This window comes from Colletotrichum jinshuiense, chromosome 4, assembly GCF_051148585.1.
Source record: "Colletotrichum jinshuiense chromosome 4, complete sequence".
NCBI classification, from domain to species: Eukaryota; Fungi; Ascomycota; class Sordariomycetes; order Glomerellales; family Glomerellaceae; genus Colletotrichum; species Colletotrichum jinshuiense.
The window spans coordinates 576,965-601,798 of NC_139311.1; the positions used below are offsets into that span (position 1 = coordinate 576,965).

At 54.8% G+C, this 24,834-nt stretch overlaps 5 protein-coding genes across 5 annotated transcripts; 1 reads left to right on the forward strand and 4 right to left on the reverse strand.

Moving 5' to 3' along the window:
• Positions 1-4,643: 4,643 nt before the first annotated feature.
• EsH8_IV_000151 (uncharacterized protein) lies at positions 4,644-6,039 on the reverse strand (the record flags this gene model as incomplete). Its single annotated transcript, XM_083265041.1, has 4 exons — positions 4,644-4,835; positions 4,990-5,695; positions 5,755-5,894; positions 5,998-6,039. The coding sequence occupies 4 exons, from the start codon at positions 6,037-6,039 to the stop codon at positions 4,644-4,646; spliced, it is 1,080 nt and encodes a 359-aa protein (XP_083123936.1).
• Positions 6,040-7,559: 1,520 nt separating this feature from the next.
• Positions 7,560-8,143, reverse strand: EsH8_IV_000152 (mitochondrial outer membrane translocase complex, subunit Tom22; the record flags this gene model as incomplete). The annotated part of the gene is made up of 2 exons (XM_083265042.1): positions 7,560-7,942; positions 8,056-8,143. The coding sequence occupies 2 exons, from the start codon at positions 8,141-8,143 to the stop codon at positions 7,560-7,562; spliced, it is 471 nt and encodes a 156-aa protein (XP_083123937.1).
• Positions 8,144-9,409: 1,266 nt separating this feature from the next.
• Positions 9,410-10,966, reverse strand: EsH8_IV_000153 (major facilitator superfamily domain-containing protein; the record flags this gene model as incomplete). The annotated part of the gene is made up of 4 exons (XM_083265043.1): positions 9,410-10,108; positions 10,181-10,582; positions 10,636-10,650; positions 10,712-10,966. The coding sequence occupies 4 exons, from the start codon at positions 10,964-10,966 to the stop codon at positions 9,410-9,412; spliced, it is 1,371 nt and encodes a 456-aa protein (XP_083123938.1).
• Positions 10,967-12,649: 1,683 nt separating this feature from the next.
• Positions 12,650-14,526, reverse strand: EsH8_IV_000154 (uncharacterized protein; the record flags this gene model as incomplete). Its single annotated transcript, XM_083265044.1, has 3 exons — positions 12,650-12,723; positions 12,782-14,086; positions 14,154-14,526. 3 exons carry the CDS (start codon positions 14,524-14,526, stop codon positions 12,650-12,652), a joined length of 1,752 nt encoding a protein of 583 aa, XP_083123939.1.
• Positions 14,527-20,566: 6,040 nt separating this feature from the next.
• EsH8_IV_000155 (uncharacterized protein) lies at positions 20,567-22,847 on the forward strand (the record flags this gene model as incomplete). The annotated part of the gene is made up of 3 exons (XM_083265045.1): positions 20,567-21,343; positions 21,395-21,701; positions 21,754-22,847. 3 exons carry the CDS (start codon positions 20,567-20,569, stop codon positions 22,845-22,847), a joined length of 2,178 nt encoding a protein of 725 aa, XP_083123940.1.
• Between the last annotated feature and the right edge of the window lie 1,987 nt (positions 22,848-24,834).

Sequence of the window (24,834 nt, forward strand, 5' to 3'; positions counted from 1 at the left end):
TAGATTCGATTCTTGATCCGACACCAACCAGTGTGGGAGATGCGGGTGCTCTTCCTCCCCCATGACATTGGCCCCGACGCCCGACGGAGAAAGATTGGCGCCGAAAGGCAGCGCCCTCTTCGCCTTGGTATTTCCTTGAAGTAGAGCTGATCCCAGGTGGGTAGAAAGGCAGGTACCTACATACCTAGATAGTACCTGCCTGCATACCTTGCAACCGCTGGATGAGTGGATGAATGGTGGGCCGGCTTCACTCACAGCTCGCAGCTGCACTTCACCTGTACGCTGTGGGTCTCTGGCTGCATTGCATAAAGTAGATTGGATGCGGGCACTAGGCCTTATTAGTCCACCAGGTACCGGCATCACGTACTGTTTTTCAAGTCTGCAAGTCGAACCACCCCTGGGATGCCCTTTTCGCACCTGCTGTTCCGCGGCCTGTGCATCGCCTCCTGTTTCCATCGAAATCCCCGTCTTGTCTCTCATGTCGTCTCTGCCTCGGCAAGTCGCTGATCAACCTCGCATTGCTGGCTTGGCCGGCCGCTGACGAAGCCGTGAGTGCCAGGCAACAGAGCTGAAGGGAAACAGTCTCTGAACATCTGCTGTTCCTCCGGACAACATCAAACATCATTCTTGTCATGTCGCACCTTTTCGTTGCTTGCGGGCTAGTGACGGACGGGCGCTGCCCCTCCGATAGGACCTCCCACCCCCTCCCCCCTCCCCCCAATTGACGCGACGCCGCCTCGATCGGCCTCGACTTGTCCTTCCTCAAAAGGGATCAGCACCTGTCAACCATATAACACGAAGCAGAGAGATCAGCAACGCCAGAGGCCGGCACAACGGGCAAAAGGCGAATTGGCGAGGCGAACCTATTAAATGTCGACGACCTTTTCGGCGAACCATCCGAAAACCTTAATCTTAAGGAGGTGGCCTGGACGATCGAACCTCCATCCTAGACCACCAGGGCCGCACAACGAGGGGTGAGGACGAGCTCTTGGTCCAAGTGGAAACGCAACCTGTTTGCTGGCCGTCTATGAAAGTCTCAGGTGGCGACGACCCAAATTGGACAAGGGCAAAAGGTTGATAGAGAAAGAACTCGCCGGGCAGCCCAATGCAGTTGGCCAATGCCAGCCGTGGGCTGTCCAGCCTCAGGTTCTTCCCTGGGCGAACCGCCTGCCCATCTCGAAACTTTGCGGCTTATTGTCAGAAAATCACCCAACCCCCCCACCCCGTCTTGTTTGCCTTTCGATATTGAGCTTTACTGGGTATCCCATTTGTCCGATTTCATCCCAAGCCAGGCCTTATCGCACCAGCCACAGGTCGCTACTGGGGATCCCCCTTTGGTGGTATGGTATAGATCTCCCATTCGCCGCGCCGGGCCTTTGTCCGGAGGTGTCAACCCGCCAGGCTTTCTTTTTTCTTTTCCTTCTTCTTCGTCATGCGGGCTGCAGGCGGTCCAAGCTCTCTAGCTCTCGCCCCAGCCGGTGCCGTCGCAAGCCCCAAGCTTCCAGTGTTGCTTCTTCCTGGGGTCCAGAAGACAAACTTGCATCGACTCGGTTACTTGTTCATCCATGGCTATGATGCCGTCTTGCTTGTAGAATCCGCCAGAACCAGACGTTTTGGACGCCGACCGCTTCGTGGCTGCATTCCCCGTTTTGCCAATGCCACAACTGGCCGGACGGAATGCATGGTGGTTAGACAACCCTAGTAGTCGGACAATAACAGCAGCAACAACAATCCAGCGGAAGAGTAGAGCAATATGTGACCCTCGCCCTCATTCTTGGATTGTCACAGCTAACTGTTGTTGCCACTCCTTCGATGTCATTCCCAGCCCCCTTCAGCAGCGTTCGCTGGACGCGAGGATGCAATAAACTCAAGACAATTATATCGATGAATCATCCAAAGGATGAGCATGACAACGCAAATGAGATCTCGCCCCCTCTCCCCTCCCGCATATCAGACAATTACACAGTATCGACGCAATAACCCGGCGGAGACTCTCCTCGCCCAGATATGCCGGCCATTCCTTGCATTTCTCGCAGTTCGGCCGCTATTTCGCCCTGTGCTGAACATGGGAACCCGTTGCTGCCGCCTACCGTCTGCCGCCTCAAACTTTGGACACGGTCACACGGTTCTCTAGCTTACGGGTAAGCTTGTGAGATGCCATGTTGCTTCTGTGCCACCATGGGCCGCTCTGACTCCCGGTACTTGATCCGGTCCTACTCAACGCTTCGTCCATCTTTTGGACTGTGTGCCCATCACACCTATCACGACAACGCCAGCACCATAGTTGACTTGTTGAAAATCAGCCAATGTTGCCTCAGTCAATCATACCAGCCAGCCAGCTGAGCAAACCCGTCTGCTGGTACAAGACTTTCCAGGCTCCAAAGGAGCATGGCGCAGCTTATGCGCTAAGTTATGTACGAGGACACCGTTAAAACCAACGCATACGAACGATCGTGTCCGCACTGTGCCGCACGTCGGCAGTCTTAAATCTAGCTAGATACACGCAACCCGAAGCCGAAAATGGCTTGGATCAGACTTCATCAATGCACAATGGCGCTCGCTGGCAGCGCACCTTGTCCGCAGTGCGTATTACAACCAAACAAAACGAGGTAAGGAAACAGGTCAAGGGGAGAAATTTACCGCTAATTGGCCACTATTATCCTAGCCCAAGCTTTTGTTGATCTGTTGTAGACAAGGTCGCTGGTGAGCAGCTTCACTGCTCCGAGAGCCCAGCTCCGATTCGGCCATCGACGCAAACTCCGTGCCCTGAGCCCAAACCTACGCGATGACAGACCTATTGGGTACTACAAACCTAGTTTGCAGGGAGGGGAACCCAGAAGGACAGGATATGGCGTCTTCATTCAAGATCTCACGGGGAAAAGCATCGAGACCGCAATACATGATATTTGCAGCAGTTGCAATCGGTTCGACCGCCGATCGCCAATCGACCAAGATGCCCGTACATCTCCTCCACTCGACGGGAAGCGCACGGGCTTCAAGGATCATGTGCTCCACTCGGGATTGCGGGTAGAATCCGCCCGTCCCTGAACACAACCACGAGTATCGTTTGTCACTCAGCACTTACATTGAACGTTGGTCTTTCGTCATTACCCCATTACTCTAACATGCACATTCCCAGATCTTTTATTCTCAAAGATGCTTTGTCCTGTTGATCACTTTTTTTTTCTTTTTTTTTAAACTGTTTAACGTTTCGATCTCGGGATTGCCTTTACAAGAGGGGTTAGCATTAGGTGCCTCTTCTAGAGCCCTATTGACAATCAGGACCTCAATGAGGTCTGTGTATCGTCTCAATGGACCTTGAAGAACGAATATCGCCAGCCATCTACTATACGGCTCTTATCCAGAGTCAACTTCTGCTTGAAACCCGCGGATCGCGCGGGGCCACACGACGGAGTCCTGAGCAACATCACCTCACTGTTCTCTCTATGGGAGCGGGGGAAGGGCAGGAACGGTGTGGCACAATTTCCGTCAGCGGGTCATCATGAAGCCTCGAGGCTGCAGCAGACGAGACGTTTGCCCGTTTCTTGACTCTATAGATCAGTTGAGAGCGTGGGAACGTCTACTGCACTGCACAGGTCCGGGGCTCCTACTGGCAGCTTGGCACGTCCCTGCTGTTAGCAAATGCTTGTTCCAACTAACGGGAACCATCTATCGTTCGCCTTCTACCAAATCCAAATCAAAGTTCGGAGGGGACACTCACTAATTAGCCCAAATTTGCGGCAAATATTTAGCAGGCAACTTGGTGTGATCATCCAACTCAACGGCCTACACGTGGTTGCGAGTGCAGGCAACGCCTGCTGCGCGTTCTGGCTGCGCAAAACAGCAATCGAGAACCCCTGCGACTACGAGACTTTGACCACCTCATACCTCGAGGACTTCGACACCATTAACTGACGAACTCTAAAATAGGGACAAGGTTCTGTTGTTATTTATAGTGTCCTTGCCTGATTGAGCTACTGCATTGCCTCGAAAAGTGGCATTGGCCCGGCTTGTCTCCAAAACTCATTTGTACACACAAGGAGGAAACGGAGGGACGGAGGGCTAAAGGTTTTCTCTGCGTGTATGAAATCAAATCATATACAAGCATTTGCAGTGGAACCAATGAAGATACTCAAGTTAGTATAGAGTCTCACCAAGACGAGGCAGTTTCCTTCTCGGCATTATACACCGGGCATTTGGCGCCCATACAGTCGTACGCACACTGTACTTATATCTTTTAGATGTCAATGATATCCGTAAGGCTAAGATGACGCTTGACGCCATGGCATGAACCCTCTCAGATGGCCCAATCATTTCACCACTTCACCATGACAAAAGGGAGACGGCGGCCGCCAAGATGCATGACGAACTAACAGCGACATGATAAAAGTTGGATTTGGAGGGTGTCATCCCCCCACCCCCCTGCTCGAAAGCGAGGTCTCGGTTTCGGGGTGGTCGGAGAACCCGACGTCAATTGCAAAGATGCAACGACTTCAAGCGATATGATAACGGAAAGACGCCGCAGAACTCTACTCGCGGTTGACGAGTTTCAAGAAAGGCTTTGCTTCTTAACGACACCCTCACGGTCTTGAATAACAGCAATCCTCTGTTCTCTCGCCCCTTTCGCCCACTCGGCCGGACGCTCAAATTTGCTGGGCCGCCGCGGGCTCCCACATTACTCGGCGAAGACGCTCCTTCTCGGCCTCGCCGCCGAAGATGGACTCGATACCGCGGCGGGTAAGCGCGCAGATGTCGTCCCGGGAGAGTTTGAAGTGCTCCGCTACCAGCCTGTACTCGTTGGAAAGGGGGCTGCCAAATACCCCGACATCGTCTGTCTATTCGCAGCTCAGTAGTTAGCACAGCTACCACCCCCATGAGAGCGTACTAGAGAGCAAAGGAAGAACGAGAGAGAATAAGGAAGAAAGAAAGAAGACAAAAACAAGAGGAAGCAAAAACTGGGAAGGGGGTGAGACGGAGAGCTCGACATACGCCCAGTGAGATGACGCTTCCCTCCACGGCCCACCACTCCCCGAAGTGATGCCCCTCGAACCCGCCCGTAACCATGCCCGCGTGCACGTTGCAGCTGAGGCAGAGCTCGAGCCCGATCCCCCGCGCGGCGATTTCCCGCTTCACATCCTCCCCGAGGTGGATGACGTGGCCCAGCCGCTGCGGGCCCCACGACAGGATCTCGGCGAGCTCGCCAGGCGTGCCGGAGCACTCGGCCTCGCCGAAGTGGATGGTGACCCCGAGCCCGAGCTTGCGGGCCTCGGCGAACGCATCCCTGAAGATGGAGACGTCGTCCTTGCCCGGCACGCCGTGGGTGCGGGCCGCGGGGTCGCCACAGAGGTCGACGCCCACGACGCCCCTGTCCCGGAACTCGTCGGCGAGGCGGACGGTCTCGCGGGCTTGGGCGGGCGTGTGGCGGCGGTCGACGGAGAGGATCAGGCGCGTGCGCATCGCACCCGGCCCCGCCGGGAGCGCGGCCTCGAAGGAGGCAATGGCAGAGAGAATGGTGGAGACGTAGACCGAGGGCGGCTGCGGGCTGGGGGAAGGGAGGGCGCGCGGGGTCGTGCGCAGCTCGAGGTAGGTCACGCCGTCGGCGTGGAAGTCGGCGAGGACGGATAGGGTCGCGGCGCGGAGCGTGTCCGCGTCGGTGATGAGGTTGTAGATGTAGGATGAGAAGAGGGGGAAGAAGCTGATATCAATGTTAAGACAGAGGGTTGCACGGGTGGGGAGAGGAAGGACGGAAGATACGTTGTGAGGTCATAGTCGTGCTTGCCTTCTGGCATCTCGACGAGGGGGTCTTCGAGGTCTGTTTGACCGGCTTGCTTCTTGAGGACCCAGATGTCGTGGAGGGTTTTGCGACTTATGCTGCCTGTCAGATGGGCATGGAGCTTGGAGTTGTCAGATGGTGTGCCCAGTCAAGGATTGCCATATTTAAATTGATGCATCTTGTTTAAGACACATGGTTTTCTTATATTAGTAATAATTCCGTACCTCGATCTTTGGGAGAGCTTTGAAGTCCATGTTTGCGGCCATTTGGGAGTCTGCCGTCGTGGTTTACGGAGTCAGGGCCACTCTCTAGACTTGAGTAGTAATATTTTGCTTCCGGGCTTCGGACGATACCTGGCCCTGGAATGAGCGATATTCTAGCAGCGCGAAATGGAGAGCTGCACCGGCTGTCCAAGCACACCCGGGGGAAGTCCTGCCGGCTGTTGGTCTCGAGGAGGGAGGGGGGATATCGCTTACGGCTGACGGTAAATAGCGCTTTCCCGGATGAATGAGTTGTAGTACGTCCTGGTTCCCCGGGCTTTGCAATATAGAATCGGTCTCCAGGAGATAAAAGGAAACGAAGAAATGGGGAGGAGGCAGTGTTGCAAGTTCGGGCCAAGGCCAAGTTGTTGTGGGAAAGTAATTGGTCTTTTCTCGGAAAAGTGAAGTTTCGATATCAAGATACGGTGGTGGTTCCGTGCTCCGAGTCGGAGCGGGCCAATAGCTGCCGATCCCGGAGCGTTGGATCGGGGAGAGGCCGACATTGGCGCCGCATCGGATAACGTCCCCTATCTGGTATTCCGAGCACGCGACAGGCCTCCCTGTATCATTTTTTCTGTTCGGCCCTGGGGAGATGAGCATACCCCCCTTGTGGCAAACTTATTACCCGTATCACACCTGCCGCTTCACATCGACACCTTCGTCGCCGGGGTAGAGGAGCAACGTAGTTGCACGCTCAAAATATTTCGTAAGATAAAATACTGTATTATGAAAACACTCCCGCCCCCGATCAAATGTTTACCACGCGTCATGTTTGAGACTCGGCGGGAGGTTGGCGGCCATGACTTGCTTGCTTGTTCTGGTTCGAATGATCTTCACGTCGAGGTTGGACCTGTAGGGAACCCGCCTCTACTAGTTTCTCCTCCTCAGACCCATCCTTCTTCCGCCCGGAATCTCAATGAATGCCTGTCTAGCAATTGCACATCTACGTCATATTCCGGGTGGTAGCCTGCAGGTACAAGACCCAAACAAATACAGATCGAAGTCGAGGCCGCTCTGGGCAATCCCCAGTGTCCTCGGACTTGCCGCATGACGAGGCCGCCACTTATAATCATCTATCTTTGCCACAGAAGTTATCTCCCCAAAATCCTTTCGTCCTTCGAGTTTTTATTCGTTGAAGAATAAACAAGGTGATACACAAGGTGGCAATGCACGGCTAAACAAAGAGAGGTACGGTGAACGGGATGGGTATTAGAATTGATCATGATTGCAAGCGGCCATTCCTATCGCGGCCTCATGAATTCCTATAGTACAAGCAAACGGGCAGGGAAACCCCATCCTGCCAACCATCCATGACCGCAATGCATGCAAAGTTCCGTTGTCGTGGGTGTTGAGTGTGAGAGAGTTGTCTTGATATACAGTATTGGAGCGCAAAAACACAAGTCTGTCCGAGTAGAGTGTGTGGTGTCGTCAGCTATAGTTGCGCGGTTCCGGGTTTTCGATAAGCTAGGCGTCGACCTCGCCAGCTTTGCTTTGCATTGTTTTTTTTTTGCGTTTTGATGTGTTTTTTACAGAGCAGGCTTGGCCTCTGCGCGGTCAAGAGCAATGCCGACCTGCTCAGCGGTGCTGCCTTCTTGGCCCTCACCTGCGGTCAAAAGCGCGTCGCCGCCCTGCTCACGCATGCGGAATTCACGCTCCATGCCCTCAATTTGCTGGTCCTCGGCCCAACAGGTAGCCAGGGGAACACCAATCATAAGGGCGGTGGCGCAGACAACCCAGACGGTGCGGGAGCCGTAGTACCACGTGTTCTGAACGGCACTGACACCGAAGTTGACCTTGTTGCTGATCCAGCCGCGGGTGGTCGGGGGGACCATGTCCTTAAGGGCGTACAGGCGCTCGGTGAAAGACTCGTCAAGGGGGTCGTAGTCGCTGTCGGCGGAGATCTCGGAGTCTGTGTGATGTGTTAGCAGCAGGCCGTGTGACGTATGCGATGCGCTGAAGCCTCGCAATGGCATTGATTCCAGGCGTTTATTCTGAACCTCGAAGCCGGAGATTGGCACATACCAGTGTCAGTGAAGTCAGCATCGTCCTCGATGGGACCGGCCTGGGTGGCCTGGAAGTGCTCGTCCTCGACCTCGGTGAGTTGGACCATCTTGATTAAGGCTTAAGAACGTTGCTTGTAGTTGATCTGTTTATCGGCTGCGTGGGTCGCGTTCGCGAAAATCTGGATGAGCCGGTCGCGGGTGTATCCGGGGGGCGTGTGGAATCGAAAGTCGAAGCCGACGGGAAGGGCGACGAAGAATCCGAGCTTCTGGAGCTGTCCTAGGTTCGCTTGCTGGTGTAGACCGAAGCGGAATGCCTTCTTCCAACCAAAGATTGAGAGCTTGCGATGGAGCTTGCTATCAAATTCGTTGTCGAGGAAGTGACCTTGGTCGTTGAGAAGGGAGTCGTTAGGATGGAGTTGAGCTTGGAGATAGGCTAGGGGAGGTTCAGCAAGAGCTGGGCCAGAGATAGCATTCGAGGGACCCATCATGAGAATTTTTGGTGGCTAGCGTAATTGAGCCTGGTCCGTGCATGGGAATTTCGGAAAATGGTTATGCCGAATATGACGTTGCTTTTGTGTGGTGACTGGTATGCACAGACCATCTATGCCCATGCTCTCCTTCACTTTGAGCCCTGCCCGACATTTTAGCCTGTCACTTGTCACGCTTGTTCTCAACTGGACGGATTACTATAAAGTGCATGCACAATATTATCACGCTGTTGTCTTGCAGGCAATGATGAAACCCCTTCAAAGATGCTTTGAAGCATAGACTGGTATACAATAGTAAGAAAGCAAAAAAAAAAAAGCAAGAAGAAAGAGAGAGCTCCTGAAGTAAAATCCGAGACCCTTCAATAGGGTAACCCTTTTCAGAAATAAAATACTGAAAAAACAAATAACATTTTAAAAATATTTGTTATTTACACCTGCTGTCCGTTCTTGTTGGACCAAGCCACAAGTTTATATGTGCAAAAGACTGTAGAGGAGATCGGATTTACCAATGGTCTCTTCCACATCAGTGATATAGCTCAGCTGTTTGCCGGACCTTCATGACTACAAGGCTTTGATACAGCAGCCGCCTTCCTCTAAAACATAGCGCGATGGCATATAAATGTCGTTCAAGGCCAAGAAATATTTCAACTTTGAAAGTGACAAAATATCCAAGGTCTGAATTGGTATTAATAGGGCAGGTCGAGTCAAGAAGGGTTCGAAATGTTTCCATTGATTTTTATAGATGCTATAGCACAATTTATGTTTAAAACCCCATCTAAAATAGAATTACCGGCCTTGATTTCTATACAACACGCAAGAGATGATAGTAGACTTTTCTATTTGATGCCATCCCTCTGCAGCCTTGGACCAACGCGTCCAACCCTCTTACTCCTCCTTGTGTCCAGTTCTGGGCAAGCAAAGCCACAACGCCAACATAACCCCCAGAAACGCAAGTATAATGGGCTGCAAAACCTGCACACCCTTGGCCTGCGCCAGCGCGCCTACAGCAAAAGGCAGCACAGCCGCTCCACTCCCACCAAAAGCTGCCGCGAACCCAATCGTGCTGACGTGCAGATGCCTGGGCAGCAGCTTCGTCGCCACGACCACGATTGCGGGGAAAAATGGGCCCAGGAAGAAGCCCTGGAGCGAGACTGCTACCGTAGAGACGTAGAACTGCGGCACCAGCCAGAAAACCAGCTCGAGGGCCATAGTGATGGGGATGTAGATCGAGACCGCCAGCTTGACGCCAAGCCTGGGGGTCACAAAGCCCAGGACCACTCGGCCGAGTGTGATGCCGAGCCAGAATCCAACGGATGTCATTCCCGAGTCGAAGTTGTTTGCCTTACGGACCTGGATCATGAATTGTACGATCCAGCCTCCCAGGGAGACTTCCGTACCGACGTAGGCGAGGAGGAAGAGGGCGCAAAGCCACGAAACACGGGCATAAGGCCTCTTAAAAAGAGCCGTCCTCAAGCCCGCCTTACTGTCGTCGTGGGAGTGGCTTACCGTCTCGCGGTACGTGGCGCCGGTCTGCGTCCAGAAGGCTGCTGTGCACCACACGAGCTCAATCGCGGCCAGGCCAATCTATCGCAGTCAGCCCATTTATATCGGCAATGGTCGGGGGGGATTCAGCTCTCCAATGCGCCCTCGACTTACCATGACATAGTAGAATGTCCACCACCCTAGTTTACCTTTGTTGATCATGGTTGTGGCGATAAGCGGGCCAATGACACCGCCCACGCCGTAGAATGCGTGCAGGAACCCCAAGACCTCGTTCGCCCGCTCCATGTTGCCGATGTAGGCGTTCCAGCCCGCGTCGCTGAGGCCATTTCCAAAGCCAGCGAGGATGAAGACTACTACCAACGCCGGGTAGGGCGGGTGCTGCGAGATGATGATGTAGGCGATAATGTGGCAAGTCGAGGCGATGATGGCGATACCTCGCTGTCCCAATTTGAGATGAACGTGGTTGTTGAGCAGTGCCGAGAGCACGTAGCCGACGAAGGGAGATAGGAAGACCAGAGACACAACGACGTAGCTCAAGTTGTAGTATTGTTCAAGCTGCGCAGGAGTGAGTAGACGGGCTTGCATGAGAGACTTGAACATTGACATACGTAAGGAATTAGCGCCTAGCCCAAAGTCAGTCATTGTTGAAAGAAGGCGCTTATGGGATTTCCGGGTTGTACTTACGCCGTAGGCAGCGTCATTCGCTCCCGAAACGAGGAGACTCCAGAAGCAAGAGAGAACCCTGAACGTGTTTGATCTCGGATGGTTCCATTTCTGAACTACAGCTGCCGTAGTCGTCGGGACTGGGAGCCCTCCAGTCGCATCCTCGTTGGATCCGAGACGGTAGCCTTGGGTGCTTAGGAGGCCGCCATTTTTGTGGGCGGGCGGCCGCTCCAGAGGCTGGAGCTGGATTGTCGGAGCTGACGACCTAGCAGCCATGTTGAATTCGCTGATGAGACGTGAACACGGGACTTGGTCGGGGTCAGTCGGATTCAATCTAGGCTGTAAGAAGCTCTATTGAGTTTGCTGAAGGGTCGCGAGTTGATCTGGATGCTCCTAGCTCCCCTCAATGTGCGGCGAGCTGTGTGCTTATATATGGACCGACTACATGGTGGTAAAGTACGAGGTATGCCGAATCAGGTGGTCAAGTGAGTATCTAGAGTGTAATTGCATCACGGGCATGTGGCACAGCGGCCCTGGTTTCCTCACGATTGAACGCGAGCCCAACGCCTCCGCCGAGCGTTAAATGATGAGGCATACCTATCAGACTGCAGGACCGGAGAATATTTCGCGGGCCAACTTGATACGAGCGAGCCTCTTGGCCCCCATGACTAATAACCAAGTCGCCAGGGTGAGCTGGACGGCAGATCTGTCGACCTGACACGGGAAGCCAACATCACAAAGGCTGGGTGCAACGCAGACCAGCCTAGCGAACCGGCGCAGCTCGTTGACCAGTTGAGTTGATTGGGGTAGGAATGGAGTCAGTCGGTGAATCTCCATTTAAGTGCTCACTGACGTGTGTGTGGGGTTGTGGTATGGGCGTGGAATACATATCCCGGCCTGCATGCATTTCGAGTAATACCCGATTCGGAAATACTGCCAACTCTCGTGCTGCGCTAGTCTCCGACATTCCGCGACACCGGACTGGCTGCGTCGGAGTGCGAGCTTTTGAATGATTCGGGGAAATCTAGCGCGGGTCAACTGAAGAATTGACTGGACCCCTTTGTGATATACTTGAAGCTTTAATTCTGGGTCCTCATGCGACGTCTCGAGGGGATTTCTCAGCTGCCGTTATTATTTGCTATAACCGGGTCATACTGTGGATAGAGCGAGTACCCGCTTCTCTTTCTGTCTTTCTGGCTAACTTGCGCAACGACTGAGCCGCCTTGATTAACCATCAGAATATTCCAAATGTATGATCCAAGACCAACCACTATAAATGCTCCAGACTTGCCCAGGTTATCACCTTACAACTTGCGCCTTAGAAGGAACAGCTGTGACGTAAACACGGCACTACGTCCAACCTACTCTGGCAACTGCACAGAGACCAAGGCAGGGAGACATCTCCTCGGGTATTTCATCAACGAAGGTACGACGGGCAATATCGTTCGTAACTGGACTGATCCAAAAACATCTCAAAAAATTAGATGTATTATAAAGGGACCAATGGTCATACATCCTTGGCCAAAACCATTGACTGCCGACGATACCAACACCCCGGGAATATGCGTTAGTTACGAACCGTCCCAACGAATCGGTCAAGAATTATAGAACGGGAACCCAGGTCTTTTCGGGTTGCCATTCTAGCCTTGTAGACTGATCATTATTTAATTCTCACGCGTCGAGCGTCGCGGCCGAGGCACTCGGAGGTAACATTGTACAGGTGTTATTGGCAAGTCGACAACTCATACAAGGTAGTCGTGTGTTCCCCTCTGGGGGTGATCATGTGTCCAGTCTACCCAGTCTATCGTTCCCCGCCAGCCATTAAGCCGATCGATCTATCGTTTCGCTCCGACACCATAAACAAAAGTAGCGAAGAAGATACGAAAACAAATGAAATCAATAAGTGAAATCCCAGCGCTAGAGGCGCGAAATGATGATAAACGCCTGGAACAACCAAACTTATTCTCGCGAGATGTCGCGACCGAAGACCTTGGACTTCAACCAGTCGTTCACGACGAGCAGACGGTTGCGAGCTGCACGACAACGGTTAGCGTTCGGAGCATACAGCAAACGGAAAAGACAAAAACTTACTGCTGAAGCACATGGAGAGATAAGCGCTGCGCCAGAACAGGTAGGTCATGCTACCACCGCTGGCAATGTTGCCATTCCACCAGCTCACGTCAGCGACAGCCTTCTCACTGCCAATGTAGGCCATGCTGCCCTGGTGGCTGTAATGGAAGGGCTTGATGTCCTTGATGCGGCGGAGCTGGCGCTCGTGGGTCTCAATCTCACGAGCGACCTCGGCCGAGTTGCCGGGCTTCAGATTCAGGTTGGCGCTGAGCTCCTGAACGCGTTCCTCGAGGGTCTCGGTTCTGGCCATGTTGTTGAACAGCTTGGCAAGGAAGTTACCCTCCTGGGCGGCGACTTGGGCAGTCGGGGCGTATCCGGCCACGGCGCAGTCGCCAATGGCCCAGACGTCGCGGGTGCCCTGGACGACGAGGTACTCGTTAACAGCCAAGCCGCGGCGGGAATCCTTCTGGGCGGGGATCTTGGAGATAAGGTCGCGAATGATGGGGCGAACGGCATTGCCAGTGGCCCAGACGAGAAGACCATAGGGGATAGTAATGCTCTGCTTCTTTCCGTCGGGACCGGTGGCCTCGGCCTGAACCTGGGTATCGGTCACATTCTTGACCATGGTCTTGGTCAAGATGTCGATCTTCTCCTCCTTGAAGGTCTTCTCGGTGTACTCAATGAGCTGCTTGGAGAAGGACGGCAGAACGTTGGGAAGGGCCTCGATCAGGGTGACCTTGAAGCGGTCGGCAATATCGGGAACCAGGCGCTTGATGTCCTCCTCGAAGAAGTCTTGCAGCTCACCGGCGAACTCGACACCAGTGGGACCACCACCGACAACAACCATGTGCATAAGACGGCTGATATCCTCGGCGGACTGGTCCTTGAAGGCAGCGGTCTCGATGCAGTCCATGATCTTCTTGCGGATAGCCTGGGCGTCGCCAATCTCCTTCAAGAAGCAAGAGTTCTCACGCACACCCGGGATACCGAAGGTGGCGTTCTCAGCTCCGACGCCGACGACCAGCAAGTCGTAGGCGACCTCCGTCTCGGACATGGAGCCCTTAATTTCCGAAGTATCCAGGATCTTGACAACCTTTCTCTCGGGGTCGATGGAGCTGGCCTCGGCTTCGTAGTACTTGACGGCGGCCCTCTTGTGGCGCAGAATGGATCGGATGGGCTCCATGATGGAGCGGTGCTCAATGGTGCCGGTCGTGCATGAAGGGAGAAGAGGGGTGAAGAGGAAGTAGTTCCTGGGCGAGATGACAATAACGTTGTAGTTTTCCGTGTCGAGCTTCTTCAGCAGAGAGACGGATCCCCAGCCAGTGCCTGCCAGAGTGTTAGCATGTGGGTGCGCCTGCTCGCCGCGACCACGGCGCCGTCCGGTGCAATGTACCAAGGATGACCAGAGTCTTCTTGCTAGGGTCCAGCTCGACCTGGTCTTCGGGGTGCCTGTCATCGTAGACGACGTATCCGATGTAGGCGAAGAGGCCCAGAGTCGAGAGGTAGGTCAGACGCCAGGCCCATCTGAAGGTCTTGCGAATCTTGCCGGCCTTCTTGGGGGCGACATCGGCGTACTCCCTGCGGAACTGGCGCGCAACGGTCCTGATCTGGGGGAGAGTGGCAGCGCCTGGCCTGGCAGCGACGGCGCGGAGGCCTTGTCTGGAAGAGGTGGTGAGGGTTCTGCGGCCGGCATTGGCAGCACGCGGAGCTTTCGGCACAAGCTGAGCCGCGCGAAGGGAGCTCATGGCTCTGGCGGACGAAGCCATTGCTTCAATTGTCGAGGGAGAGGAGGTCCCCGGTGACCAAAAATGGGATAGAATCGAGAAAGGTAAGGCGACAGAGCAGTAAGAGAGAAAGGAAGAGGAATGGATCGGAGAAGGAGGAAATTCGGAGACGATAAGGATGCGCGGGCAGCCTGCGTGAGCCCTGTGTTTGTGTGTGACGCAGCAGCAAGAGAGATTTGCAGCTGGCGGCTGGACCCTCCCAGACTGGCGGTATTTTTTTGCAGCTGCAGAAAATTTCAGGTGCTACGGGGGTGAGGTCAGAGATAGCGCGCTCCGCCGGCAGCGTCAGAAGCTTGGACGGCAGGGGCGGCATGTGATTGGACGGGATGACGGCGGAACAGCGTGGCCGATCACAAGAGCGACATACTGCATACAGGTCTTGGCCAGAATTGCAGAGTACAGGGGAACAGCTGCGCAGATACAGGGGATAGACCTTCCCTTGGGTCCTCTGCGATTTCCCGCCCAGCCGCGTCTCTCCCAATGGAGCGCTTGTTTTTGCCCTATCAGTGTGTGGACGGCAAGGCAAGGTCCCTCGTAGTGCCATTGTGGGCATCGGTGGGCCATCATCGGGGTGTCTCGACAGTCTTGCCCTTTTTGCGCGCCGAGTTGTCCGCCGCCTCCTGGAGAAAAATAAAGAAATAAAAATAAGCCCCGGCCACGACGGCCGAATCCCGGCGTTTTTTGACGGATCGATTTTTTCTTTCTCTCCTTGTTTCTACGGGCCTTGGTCTTCCACCATTTGCGCCTTGTTCATGTCGTGATGGTAACCCAATCCCAGATGACTCAGGGCCGTCCCCATCACGCTCTTTTTCTCGTCTATACCTTGGTAGCTGCTGTCAAGCTTCGTACCTAATCATTACTTTATCTTACACACACCCGTCACTAATAACTCTCAAACCGGCTTTACTCCGACCCCACTTCCCATCCTCTCCTATCCTCTCCCACCAGCCACCTCAAGCGCCTAGTTCATTACCTTTACGGACACAGCAGCTATCTTTCGCAATCACCTCACCTGCGTATATGCGATGGCAATGGCGCCTACATCTCCATTCCCCCGAGGGTGTCAACTTCGCGAGCCCTCAAGCCGCGGCAACTTTCCATGAAATGGCCTAGTTTCTCACCCATGCTACCCGTCCAAGACGATCAGAAGCAAGCAGGCAACCTCAACAATGCCGCTTCTCCGAACCTCTCCGAACCCGTCAGTTGACGTTGGTTTTGGCGAGGAATGCATCAGACCCGGTTTAGCTCGCGGTTCTCTACGAACACGTAATGACGCTACTGTAGGGCTTGGGGGTCATTTTGTCCGAGATTGGTCCCCATGTCCGACAACTTGCCGATGGCCCGAAAATGCACTCCGTCCGGCCGACAGTCCCGGGCATTCCCCTCCAAAGTCCCTCGGCCTCCCTCTTCTCGTGCTCCAGTTCGGTGCCTCGTCTCGAGGTCACCGTCCCCGTCTCCGGGGTCTCACCTGGCGCCCGAGCGGGCCGGTGTCTCCACAATGTTCCTTCTTCCCGATGCCATCGTCAGTGCTGTCGGGTTTAAGCAAATCGGGGTTTATCTGGCAGAAGCCGTCTCATTCATAAGTGTTAGCCCCCCTCGCTGTCTCACACGCAAAAATCCGCCTCATTTACCAGCCTCTACCTTCACTGCCCCTTCTCACAGACACGCGCCACACGTCTCATTGCAGCCAGACATGTGGTAGCCACGGCTTTTGCTGTCGCCTCGGTCTGGCTGAGCTCTGCAGGTGCAGGTGCCTCGGCTTCCTCATCATGCACCTTCTCATTTCGTCCCTTTGCTCGTCTGCTCATTCAGCCTCATAAACTCGGTAATGCATGCGGAGAGTTGTAGTGGTGTGCCTCGTGAGGGCATCTTGACACCCTATTCACCACCACCACGAACATCATCTCCAACAACAACAAGGTCACCATCCCGAGATGAGGCTAGCATGCACACCACATGCTCCGGGGCAACCCGAAGGAACGATCTCAAGCGGATCACCGGCGGCATGTGCAAATTAGGAAAAGTTTCCGTGGCCAAGCTTCTCTGTGCGAACCAGAGGCTCGAGGATAGAAAAGGGGGGGGCTGCATTTGGTGTGTGTCGGCAAGTCGCACACAGAAACAAAACGGGTCTTCAACACAACACATTTATCAGCCATTCCCCAATGCCGGTCCCCAAGAGAAGAGACTGAAACCCTGCAAAATCAGCCAGCCAACAGGCGGATGGTCGATGAGGTGGTGTGGTGGTGAACACTGGAGGGACTGGCAACGTGAAACAGGTCGTGTCTGACTACAAGCTCACACAGGAGAAGTGGGGCCAGCTCCGAAGGCCTCCCAACATCATGAGAAGACGAAAGCATCAGCAACCGCTTGTCTGATCGGATTGTGACACAGGTTGCGTAGTGGTGCCACATCTTCATGCGCTTCTCATCGCCAAATGGTGCCGTTTATCCTTCAACGCTTACGCAGACGGTCCATCGTCAGTCGGCCACAGAACATCCGCAGCGTCAGTTGTAGTCCAGTACTCAGCTACCGCTGACGTTGCCCAAGTGCATGGCATGACATTGCCCCAGTGCGGCTGCGAGCAGAACCCGCAGTTTTATGCCGGCAGATAGAACCAGCGCCCACATCGATTCCGGCTAGCCCATTGTCAAGAGCCACTTTCCCGATGGTGAACGAGCTAGCTCTTCAAGTTGAAAGCCACAGCCCCATCGACGCCGGCGCAGAGTGACAAAATAAGCAGCAGACTGACCAGGTAGGAGAGCCTGGAACAACGTCTTCTATCTCCTTCGTCTATCTCACAGCCAAGTGACCTCGGATGTACCCATGCAGCCTAGGGCGACCCGCGTCTTGGTAGAAGATCGTGAGCTTGGCGGCGATGTTGTGCTGGCCAAGACGCGGGGATTTTGTCGAACGACGTTGATCCCAGCACACGGGTGGTGTTTGGCGGCGAACTCACTTGAACCATCAGTTCTCGCCAATCCGGGTAAATTGATTTCAATCTATTGTGAGGCATCTTGGTGAAAAGAAAGTTTTCCGCACGCTGAAATAAGCACGATCGATATATATTGCCAAGCCCCCTTCTTGCCTTCAATAGGTAATTTGCCAGTGATTCACGATGCTGGACAAAGCGTCCAGTAAGGCGTTCAGCCAGAAATATCTACGGAGGGACCCGAGGGGCCAGAATCTGCCTTGCTCGCCGAGTAGCTTGTGTGGTGTACGGAACTTTGGTTTCCAACACATCCGGCTATGACGGCCAGGGCCTGCGATCAAGCTTCTGTCTTCGGAGGGCAAGACCCAATCAGCGCCTGGGATACGGGTTGCTCAGATTACCTGTGCAGGTTTCCAGATGCCAAGATGGGAGCTTAATTACCACTTCGGTGCGACAACTCTTGCGAGATGTTGCAGAAGATGAGGATGAGATGAAGAATGCACGGGGCAGCGGCGTGTCCTGGATGTCGGCTAGTACGGCAGAAAGTCAGCGGCTGCGACGAGAGTCAGGTTTGAGAGCGGCCGTGCGGCTCGTCAAGGTTATAGCACGGCTCGATACCAATATTAAAGTGGCCGGCCGGATATTGGGTTGGGCAGAAAGAGCTGCGAGTCAACCACTGAGCTAGACGGCCTGTCTGCATGGCTGTCAAAGGGGAAAATGAGGCGAAGAGCTTTACCTAAAGGGTATTTTTTCTTTCTCGAGATGTGCACAGTCATATAAGTTGATTCCAGAAGGAATTGGCGGTTCAATAGCCCACTCACCCCTCCGGATTTGACTAGGAAAAGGTCGAGCCAAACTCTGGGCGGGTTGCCCAGCCATGTGTGTTTCTATTGCCCAGATCTGGCAGGTAGAGGAATGACAGGGGGGCCCAAGCCAATACTGGCGGCCATTTATCACGAGCATGAAGATCTAAGAGCCTCACCGGCGCGACCTGCGAGGCGAGCGCCGCATGCGGTAAAAGATTGCGGCCCGGCTGCTGGTCGAGGGCGGCTCTCGTCTTCGCTCCAGGGGACTCGGGGAAAAGCTTGATTGTAAAACTGAAGCAACGAACCGGAGAGACGGCATATCGGAAAAGACGGCGAACACGACACAGCTCCTGAACTCCTGAACCAGGAACGAGAGCGCGGGGCTCACTGGTGTTTGTATGCTGTCTGTTGTCTGATTCCCTTCAACCTTGCTTGACCTGCTACGCGGGTACGTACCTTGGCTTTCCTTTTCCCACGTCAGAGAGGTGTGAGAGTCCGTCCCATGAGATGTCAGAGATGGCCGTGACTTTCGGATTATCCCCCTCTCTGATTAGAGCCTGCCATTTGGTGACGGGCGGACTCCAGGACGTCGGCCACGACGCCTCAGCGCTGTTCCAGCAGCGGTGGTGGGGACAGGCCAGAGCGCCGGACGCCCAACCCGGCAGCCACGATTCTGGCAGAGACTAGACCAGAAGTGGGTGTAGTCGAGTCTTTCCCGGTTCGCAACGGGCCCTCCCTTGTCCTGAAACCCGCTCTTGCCCACGCTGAGACGCATGGCCCCCTGCAAGTATCGTCGCACATCCAAGAGACCCCTAGTGCCCTTCGAATGCTGGCCCCCCCGACGCTTCTCGCACTAACGTCTTCTCCGCATTAGATATGCCCGAGTCTGCTAGCGAGGCCACATTCCCAGCCGTCCTAGTTCGGCTCTTCGAAACTGCAGCATCGATAGCAGACTGGCCGACTTACTGCCTGTCTCATCTCTACTCTATACACCACACCGTACCGCTGTACCCTCGCCCCCGGTCACGATCTTCACCACGGTCATGCTGCCGGTATGTGTCCCTGGTGTCCCCTGATGCCTCTCCCGCCGCCTCTCTTTCGCCGCCGGCGGATTTCCCCCACTGCACTGGGAGGATGAAGCAACCCCCATTTCAGTCGAGACTCTCCCTGGCCACACTGGCGTCCGTGTCTCCTCCCACTGCCCCAGCATCGGCGGCTTGCTCTGGCAACAATTGGCCCCTACAAGCTTCGCGCGCTTCGTCTGCCTTCGCTGCCCACTGGATCGAGTCGGTGGACAACCACCATTCCATGCACCGTCCACTATCCATGTTGCGTGCTTGGGGCCCCTGCATCTAGACGCCAGGGGATTGGATACGGCAGAGAGATGCTGAAAAGCAGGGGTGGGTGGGGGGTGGACCTCCCTCGACGTCGTCTTCGCCGTTGCGCCTCCAAAGTCTGGCCCTGGACAGAATCCGGATGCGAGCATTCTGCTCTCTACCGACACGGGCAACATCTGTTGTACATGCTGCTGCGCAGTCGTGTTCAATCTGTGACCCAGTCCAAGCGGAAACCTAAGCCCCAAGTCCGGATGTCAAGACAGGACGGAGATCGAACAATGACGCCGACTAATTCTCCCGTCTGGGCGAAGCACGCCTCCAGTGCCCAAAATTGACAACCCCCGCGACAGACAGCTGACTACCCACGGCACCTCGATCCACGGACCACCCACTAGAGGCGCCGCACCCATCGGCTTTCGCGTGCCAGTTCCTGCGCCAGTCCTAGTCAGTGCTGGTGCCCGCATGGGGTGTCTGGATATATCCCTGAAGCATCTCGGGGGGGGCACCTGTCATGCAGCATGGGTCTCCCCGCGGATGGTGGATAGATGATCGACCCAATCTGATACATACTGTCGCCTCTCGGCTGCTTCTTTTCTTCTCTCCCTTCTCCCCCCCCTTCTCCCTCTCCTGCTTGCCAACTCCGCCGTTTGTTTGGTGTTCACCACTTTTTTCATTCTTCAATACCAAGGCCGGCCTTATTCCTTTCGATTCTTTCTAGACCCCTTTGCTGGCACTGCCGTCTATTTTGTTGGTTTCGTATCTTGATTTTGTCTCTCTTTCTTTCTCACAACCGATCGACTTTCTTTATACTAGTCTCGCTCTCTGCTCGCCCACCGATTCTACCGATTCACTTCACCTTCGAACATCGCCAAGCTAAGGGTCATGGTCGGAAGTAACTGACAAAGGGCACATCTTGGCGACTATCACTGGGCCGGAAAGGATAGAATAGGATGATTGAGGAGAAGGGCATGGCTCCCCACGCAGTACCACGGGGCGAGCAGCCTTCCAGGAGACGAGCCGCCCGCCCTGCCAACATTGCCGTACCGCCTTCGCTTTATGAACGAGATGCCGAGTCTGACGACGAGTACGCGACGCAAGTGAGGAACGCCGCAGGTGGTGTTTGGAAAAGGGCTGCCAACCCAGGCAGCAGATTCGCCGATGCGAGAGTGGAGGCTCGGTCCGACAGCGACAGCGATGACCAAGCGCGAAGAAATCGCCTCAAGAGTCCCCCACAACAGCAGCAGCAGCAACCTCCTTCGAGCCCGGATACACCCAAAGCAAGACCTTCCCAGAATTTATCCTCCAAAAAGGCACCACTGCCCTTGGCAACCCTGCGGCCGGTGTCAACCCGTCCGGCAGTCTCGAACCCACCAGCAGCGTCGAACTTGCCGGCAGTGTTCAAGCCACCGGCAGCCGCGCCGGCCGTCTCGCCCACGCCTGTAATCTCAGCACGGCCTGCCGTGTCAACACCTCCCACCTTCGCGGCCCCGGTATACATCGAACAGCCTATCGAGGTACCGGCCGAGACGCCTGCCGCCCATCCAGAGATTCCCGTACAGACACCTTCTCAGCCATTGCTGGAGCCACAGCCAGTGCTTGCTCCCGCGGAGCCGGAGCCGCCTGCCCCGGAGCCAGAGCCTCCTGTCCAGCCGCCGGCGACCATGACCGTCACAGCTCCTGCCCGAACAGTTACGCTCATATCCACGATGACGCCTCGCCCTGATCCGGTAAGAACCCCCATGAGAACAAGTTTGAAAACAATACGCTGACTTTCAAAGCCTTCACCAAAGAAGTCAAAGTTCCCATCTTCTCTACTGCCCCCACTCTTGACTACGGCGCCAACGCGTCCTGCGGCGCTGCCACCACTGCCATCAGTTGATCCATCGGCACCAAGGAAGGGTGTCGATGGCCACAATACGCCCACAATCACAGCCACGCTAGCATCGGCAGTGATCCCCGAGGAAACAATCTCGGCACTTCCGGGGCAAGCCAGCTCTGGCAGTGATCGGTCCAACAAGGACGACGGAAGACCTCCTCGAATGAACCCAGAAACAGAGCACGCTCTCATCGCTGTAGGCTCCATAGGTAAGCCAAGTCGGTGGTGCAAGGTACATGGCCAGTAGCTGACTTGAAACAGGATCATTTATTTTTGCCTCTTTCTTGGTATGGATTGTATGGAGAACAATGAAGAGAGCAGCTCGGAGGAGGAGGGAAAGGGAGTCTGCCTACCGAGGTGACCAACCCGGCATTAGCTCCAAGATCCCGTTCTTTAAGAACCGATCTATGGCTGGCGGGTGGGAGAACCTAGATGGGCGTCCGAGCGAAATTCCACCTCAATACGAAAAGGGACCGAGAGGAACATTGCGGCTGGATACCGGTTTCTACAGCCCTGACGGCAAACCAACAAATATGCCCCTTGGCGGCGCATACAGTGGCAATTATACCATGTCTCCGGCCGACAACCGCGGGAGCCCTGTTAACAATATGAGCCCGACGAATACGATACAGATGAGGGCCAATGCCATGAACGGGCAGGCCACATATAGCAGCCAGCAAGGCAACCCATTCGCTAGTCAACAGGGCACTTACACCAGCCAAGTTGGGTCATACAACAGCCAGACTGGCACATACGTCAGTCATGCACCCAGCAGCTCACTCACTCAAATCATCGGACAATACGGAACTGGACAATATGGGAATGGATCGGACCCCAGCACGACCTTGCGGTCAGGGGTGGGCGCCGGTGCATACTTCAACCAGTCCGAGTTGGCTCGTCAACCTTCAGACGCCTACGATCCGGCCAGGCGGCAAGTCAACAGAGCCAGCGAGCTTTCTTCCATCTCATCTGGCTTTGGCGACGGGGACATCATTGTCCCCGGAATGCCTGGGATGGTACTGCAACCCCCTCCACCCGTCACTCAATCACTCCGAGCCAGTCAGAACGGAGTCGGTCGCTTCTCCTGGGTGAGCAAGTCCAATCGTGAAACGGTGTACACAGAAACCAGCGAGGACCTTCCACCAAGATTCAGGTCAGTCACTAGCTGGGTCGACCAGCAGACCGGACGTGTCAAGAGAGCGCTAGCACGGCCAGAGACGGATGAGGACGTGCCGCCTGTACCTGGCCTTCCGGCCGGGACGGGCCAGAATGGCATGCCGCCTGAACCCCAGTTTACCATGATGATGCCGGACGGGGAAGTACCTCGACGGCCGGACCTGGGGCGGGATGCATGATAGCCAGACGATGCCCAGTCACAGTCACTTTTCTTTGTTTTCATACCCATGCATGGCGCTGGACGGCAGGAGTAAATTTGGAGGGGGGAGGTTGTAATACCATTTTTACCACACACATACGAGCGAGGGCCAGCAGGCGAATTAGTACAAAAATCACATCACTGTACCCAAACAACTCTTGCGCTGCCTCCTCTGCAAGCCTGGCGCTTGGGGGGCTGCAGAGTTTGACATTACATATAGCACGTGGCTTCAAGCTGCTCTTGTACAGATAGTCTGAGAGGTGAGAGGAAGAGGGGACGAGGAGGCGGTTGAAGTGGTGATGGTAATCCCGAAGTAAAACAATACACATCACATCAATTTAATTTCGCAGCCACTACTGATATTGCACGCTCTCAAGACGCCGATTAAGGGTAAAAATAAAAGTTACCTAAGGATGCGGACGATCCCTTTGGCGAGCTCGGGATCGTCAGGCACCCATGTCGCTGCTGATTTGTCAAGCGATCCTCATCGAACGCGTTCACATGATGCTTTTTCTGGAAACATTCTTCTCCGGGGGACGGACCAGGTTTGGCAGCGTCACAAATTGCCGGAGACAGGCCTAGAAAGCCTGGCTCGATGGTGATGGAGCCTTTTCGGCATCAGGTCACCCAAACTCTGGCACCTTATTGATTGACAAGTTATAAAATACAATAAAACCCTCGCCCCTTCCAGCCTTGGACGGAAATCATGATGATCGTTCCTTGCTCGAGACGAGGATTGCGGTTCATATTGACCACGCGGTTTTCAGTCACCAGCCACAACGCCAAGCAAGGGCCCGAATCCATCACGAGTAGATCGGGACATGCCAGCTCAAGGATGGGGATTGGGCCCGATCGCTCCCTGTCAAAACATCCCTAACTTTTTATTTTCTTCTTCTGCGGGTGCCGAATATGCACACCGATATCTGTGGAATGCCAAGACGCACTTACAGACCCGACTTGCCGTGAAAAACAACGCGGCTTACGCAGCACCAAACCCCCAGCTTGGTGCCATCGCAAGTGTAGTGGAGGTTGGCTAAGTTGACAAGCGAGTCCGCGGATACGCAATCGGGAAGAAAGAAAGGAAAGAAATAAAAACACCCCGGCCTTTGACGGGTACACCCTCATTGGCCGCGCGTTTTCGGAAACGATGGGTTCCAAAACGTTGCGGGTCCCGGACGCCAGCACAGCCGCACGCAACGTACCCGTCCCGGCGAGCGGGCGAATCAGCAGACATGGTTTTCCGAACGCTATGGGATCGATGCTTGCGTGTGGCGGAGCGGACAAATGTGGGAAGCGAGGCGTGCACCCAATGGAACGGCAGAGCGGGGCGCGTTGACGTACGTCTTGCTGCCGCTGCCGCTGCTGCGACCTGCGACCAGTGCTCAGGTTGATGAGGGGCATGGGGCACATGCACTTTGCCTCGCTACTTGCTGCAACTTCGCTGCGGAACTAGACAAGAGCCGGCCATTTTCCCAGGCTTCACCCTTTCTTTCGATAGCAGGGTGCCCTGTCTTGTGTATATACTTGGCTTCCAATTATTTTTTTGACTTTGCAGTACCTCGTCTGATGAAGCTTCTTTGACTTTTCAGCTCGTTTGGTTCCCTCGAACATTGTGTCTTTCTTGTGGCATCTGTAGATCTCTCGAATAATTCCTCGGTGCGCGGGCGACGACATTGTCTTTGATCCAAAAGGCCAAGGCAGACAGACAGACCGGTGACGGACTGGTTGAGGCTCAGCCCACTTGACCTCGCAAACCCTTGAGGCCCAGCAAGCGTGCCTTCGCGGCCTCTCTTTCTCTTTCATCTATTTTTAAAATATAACCCTTTCCCCCCTCCCCTTTCTTGTCAACCCGCGTGACCCCGAAACGTCGACTGCGGGAAACACCACCTCTTCGCCTTTCCCTCAACTCCCAGATCAAGAACCTGTTTCTCGAGCCGCGGGGCAAGCAAACAAGACCTACCGCCACC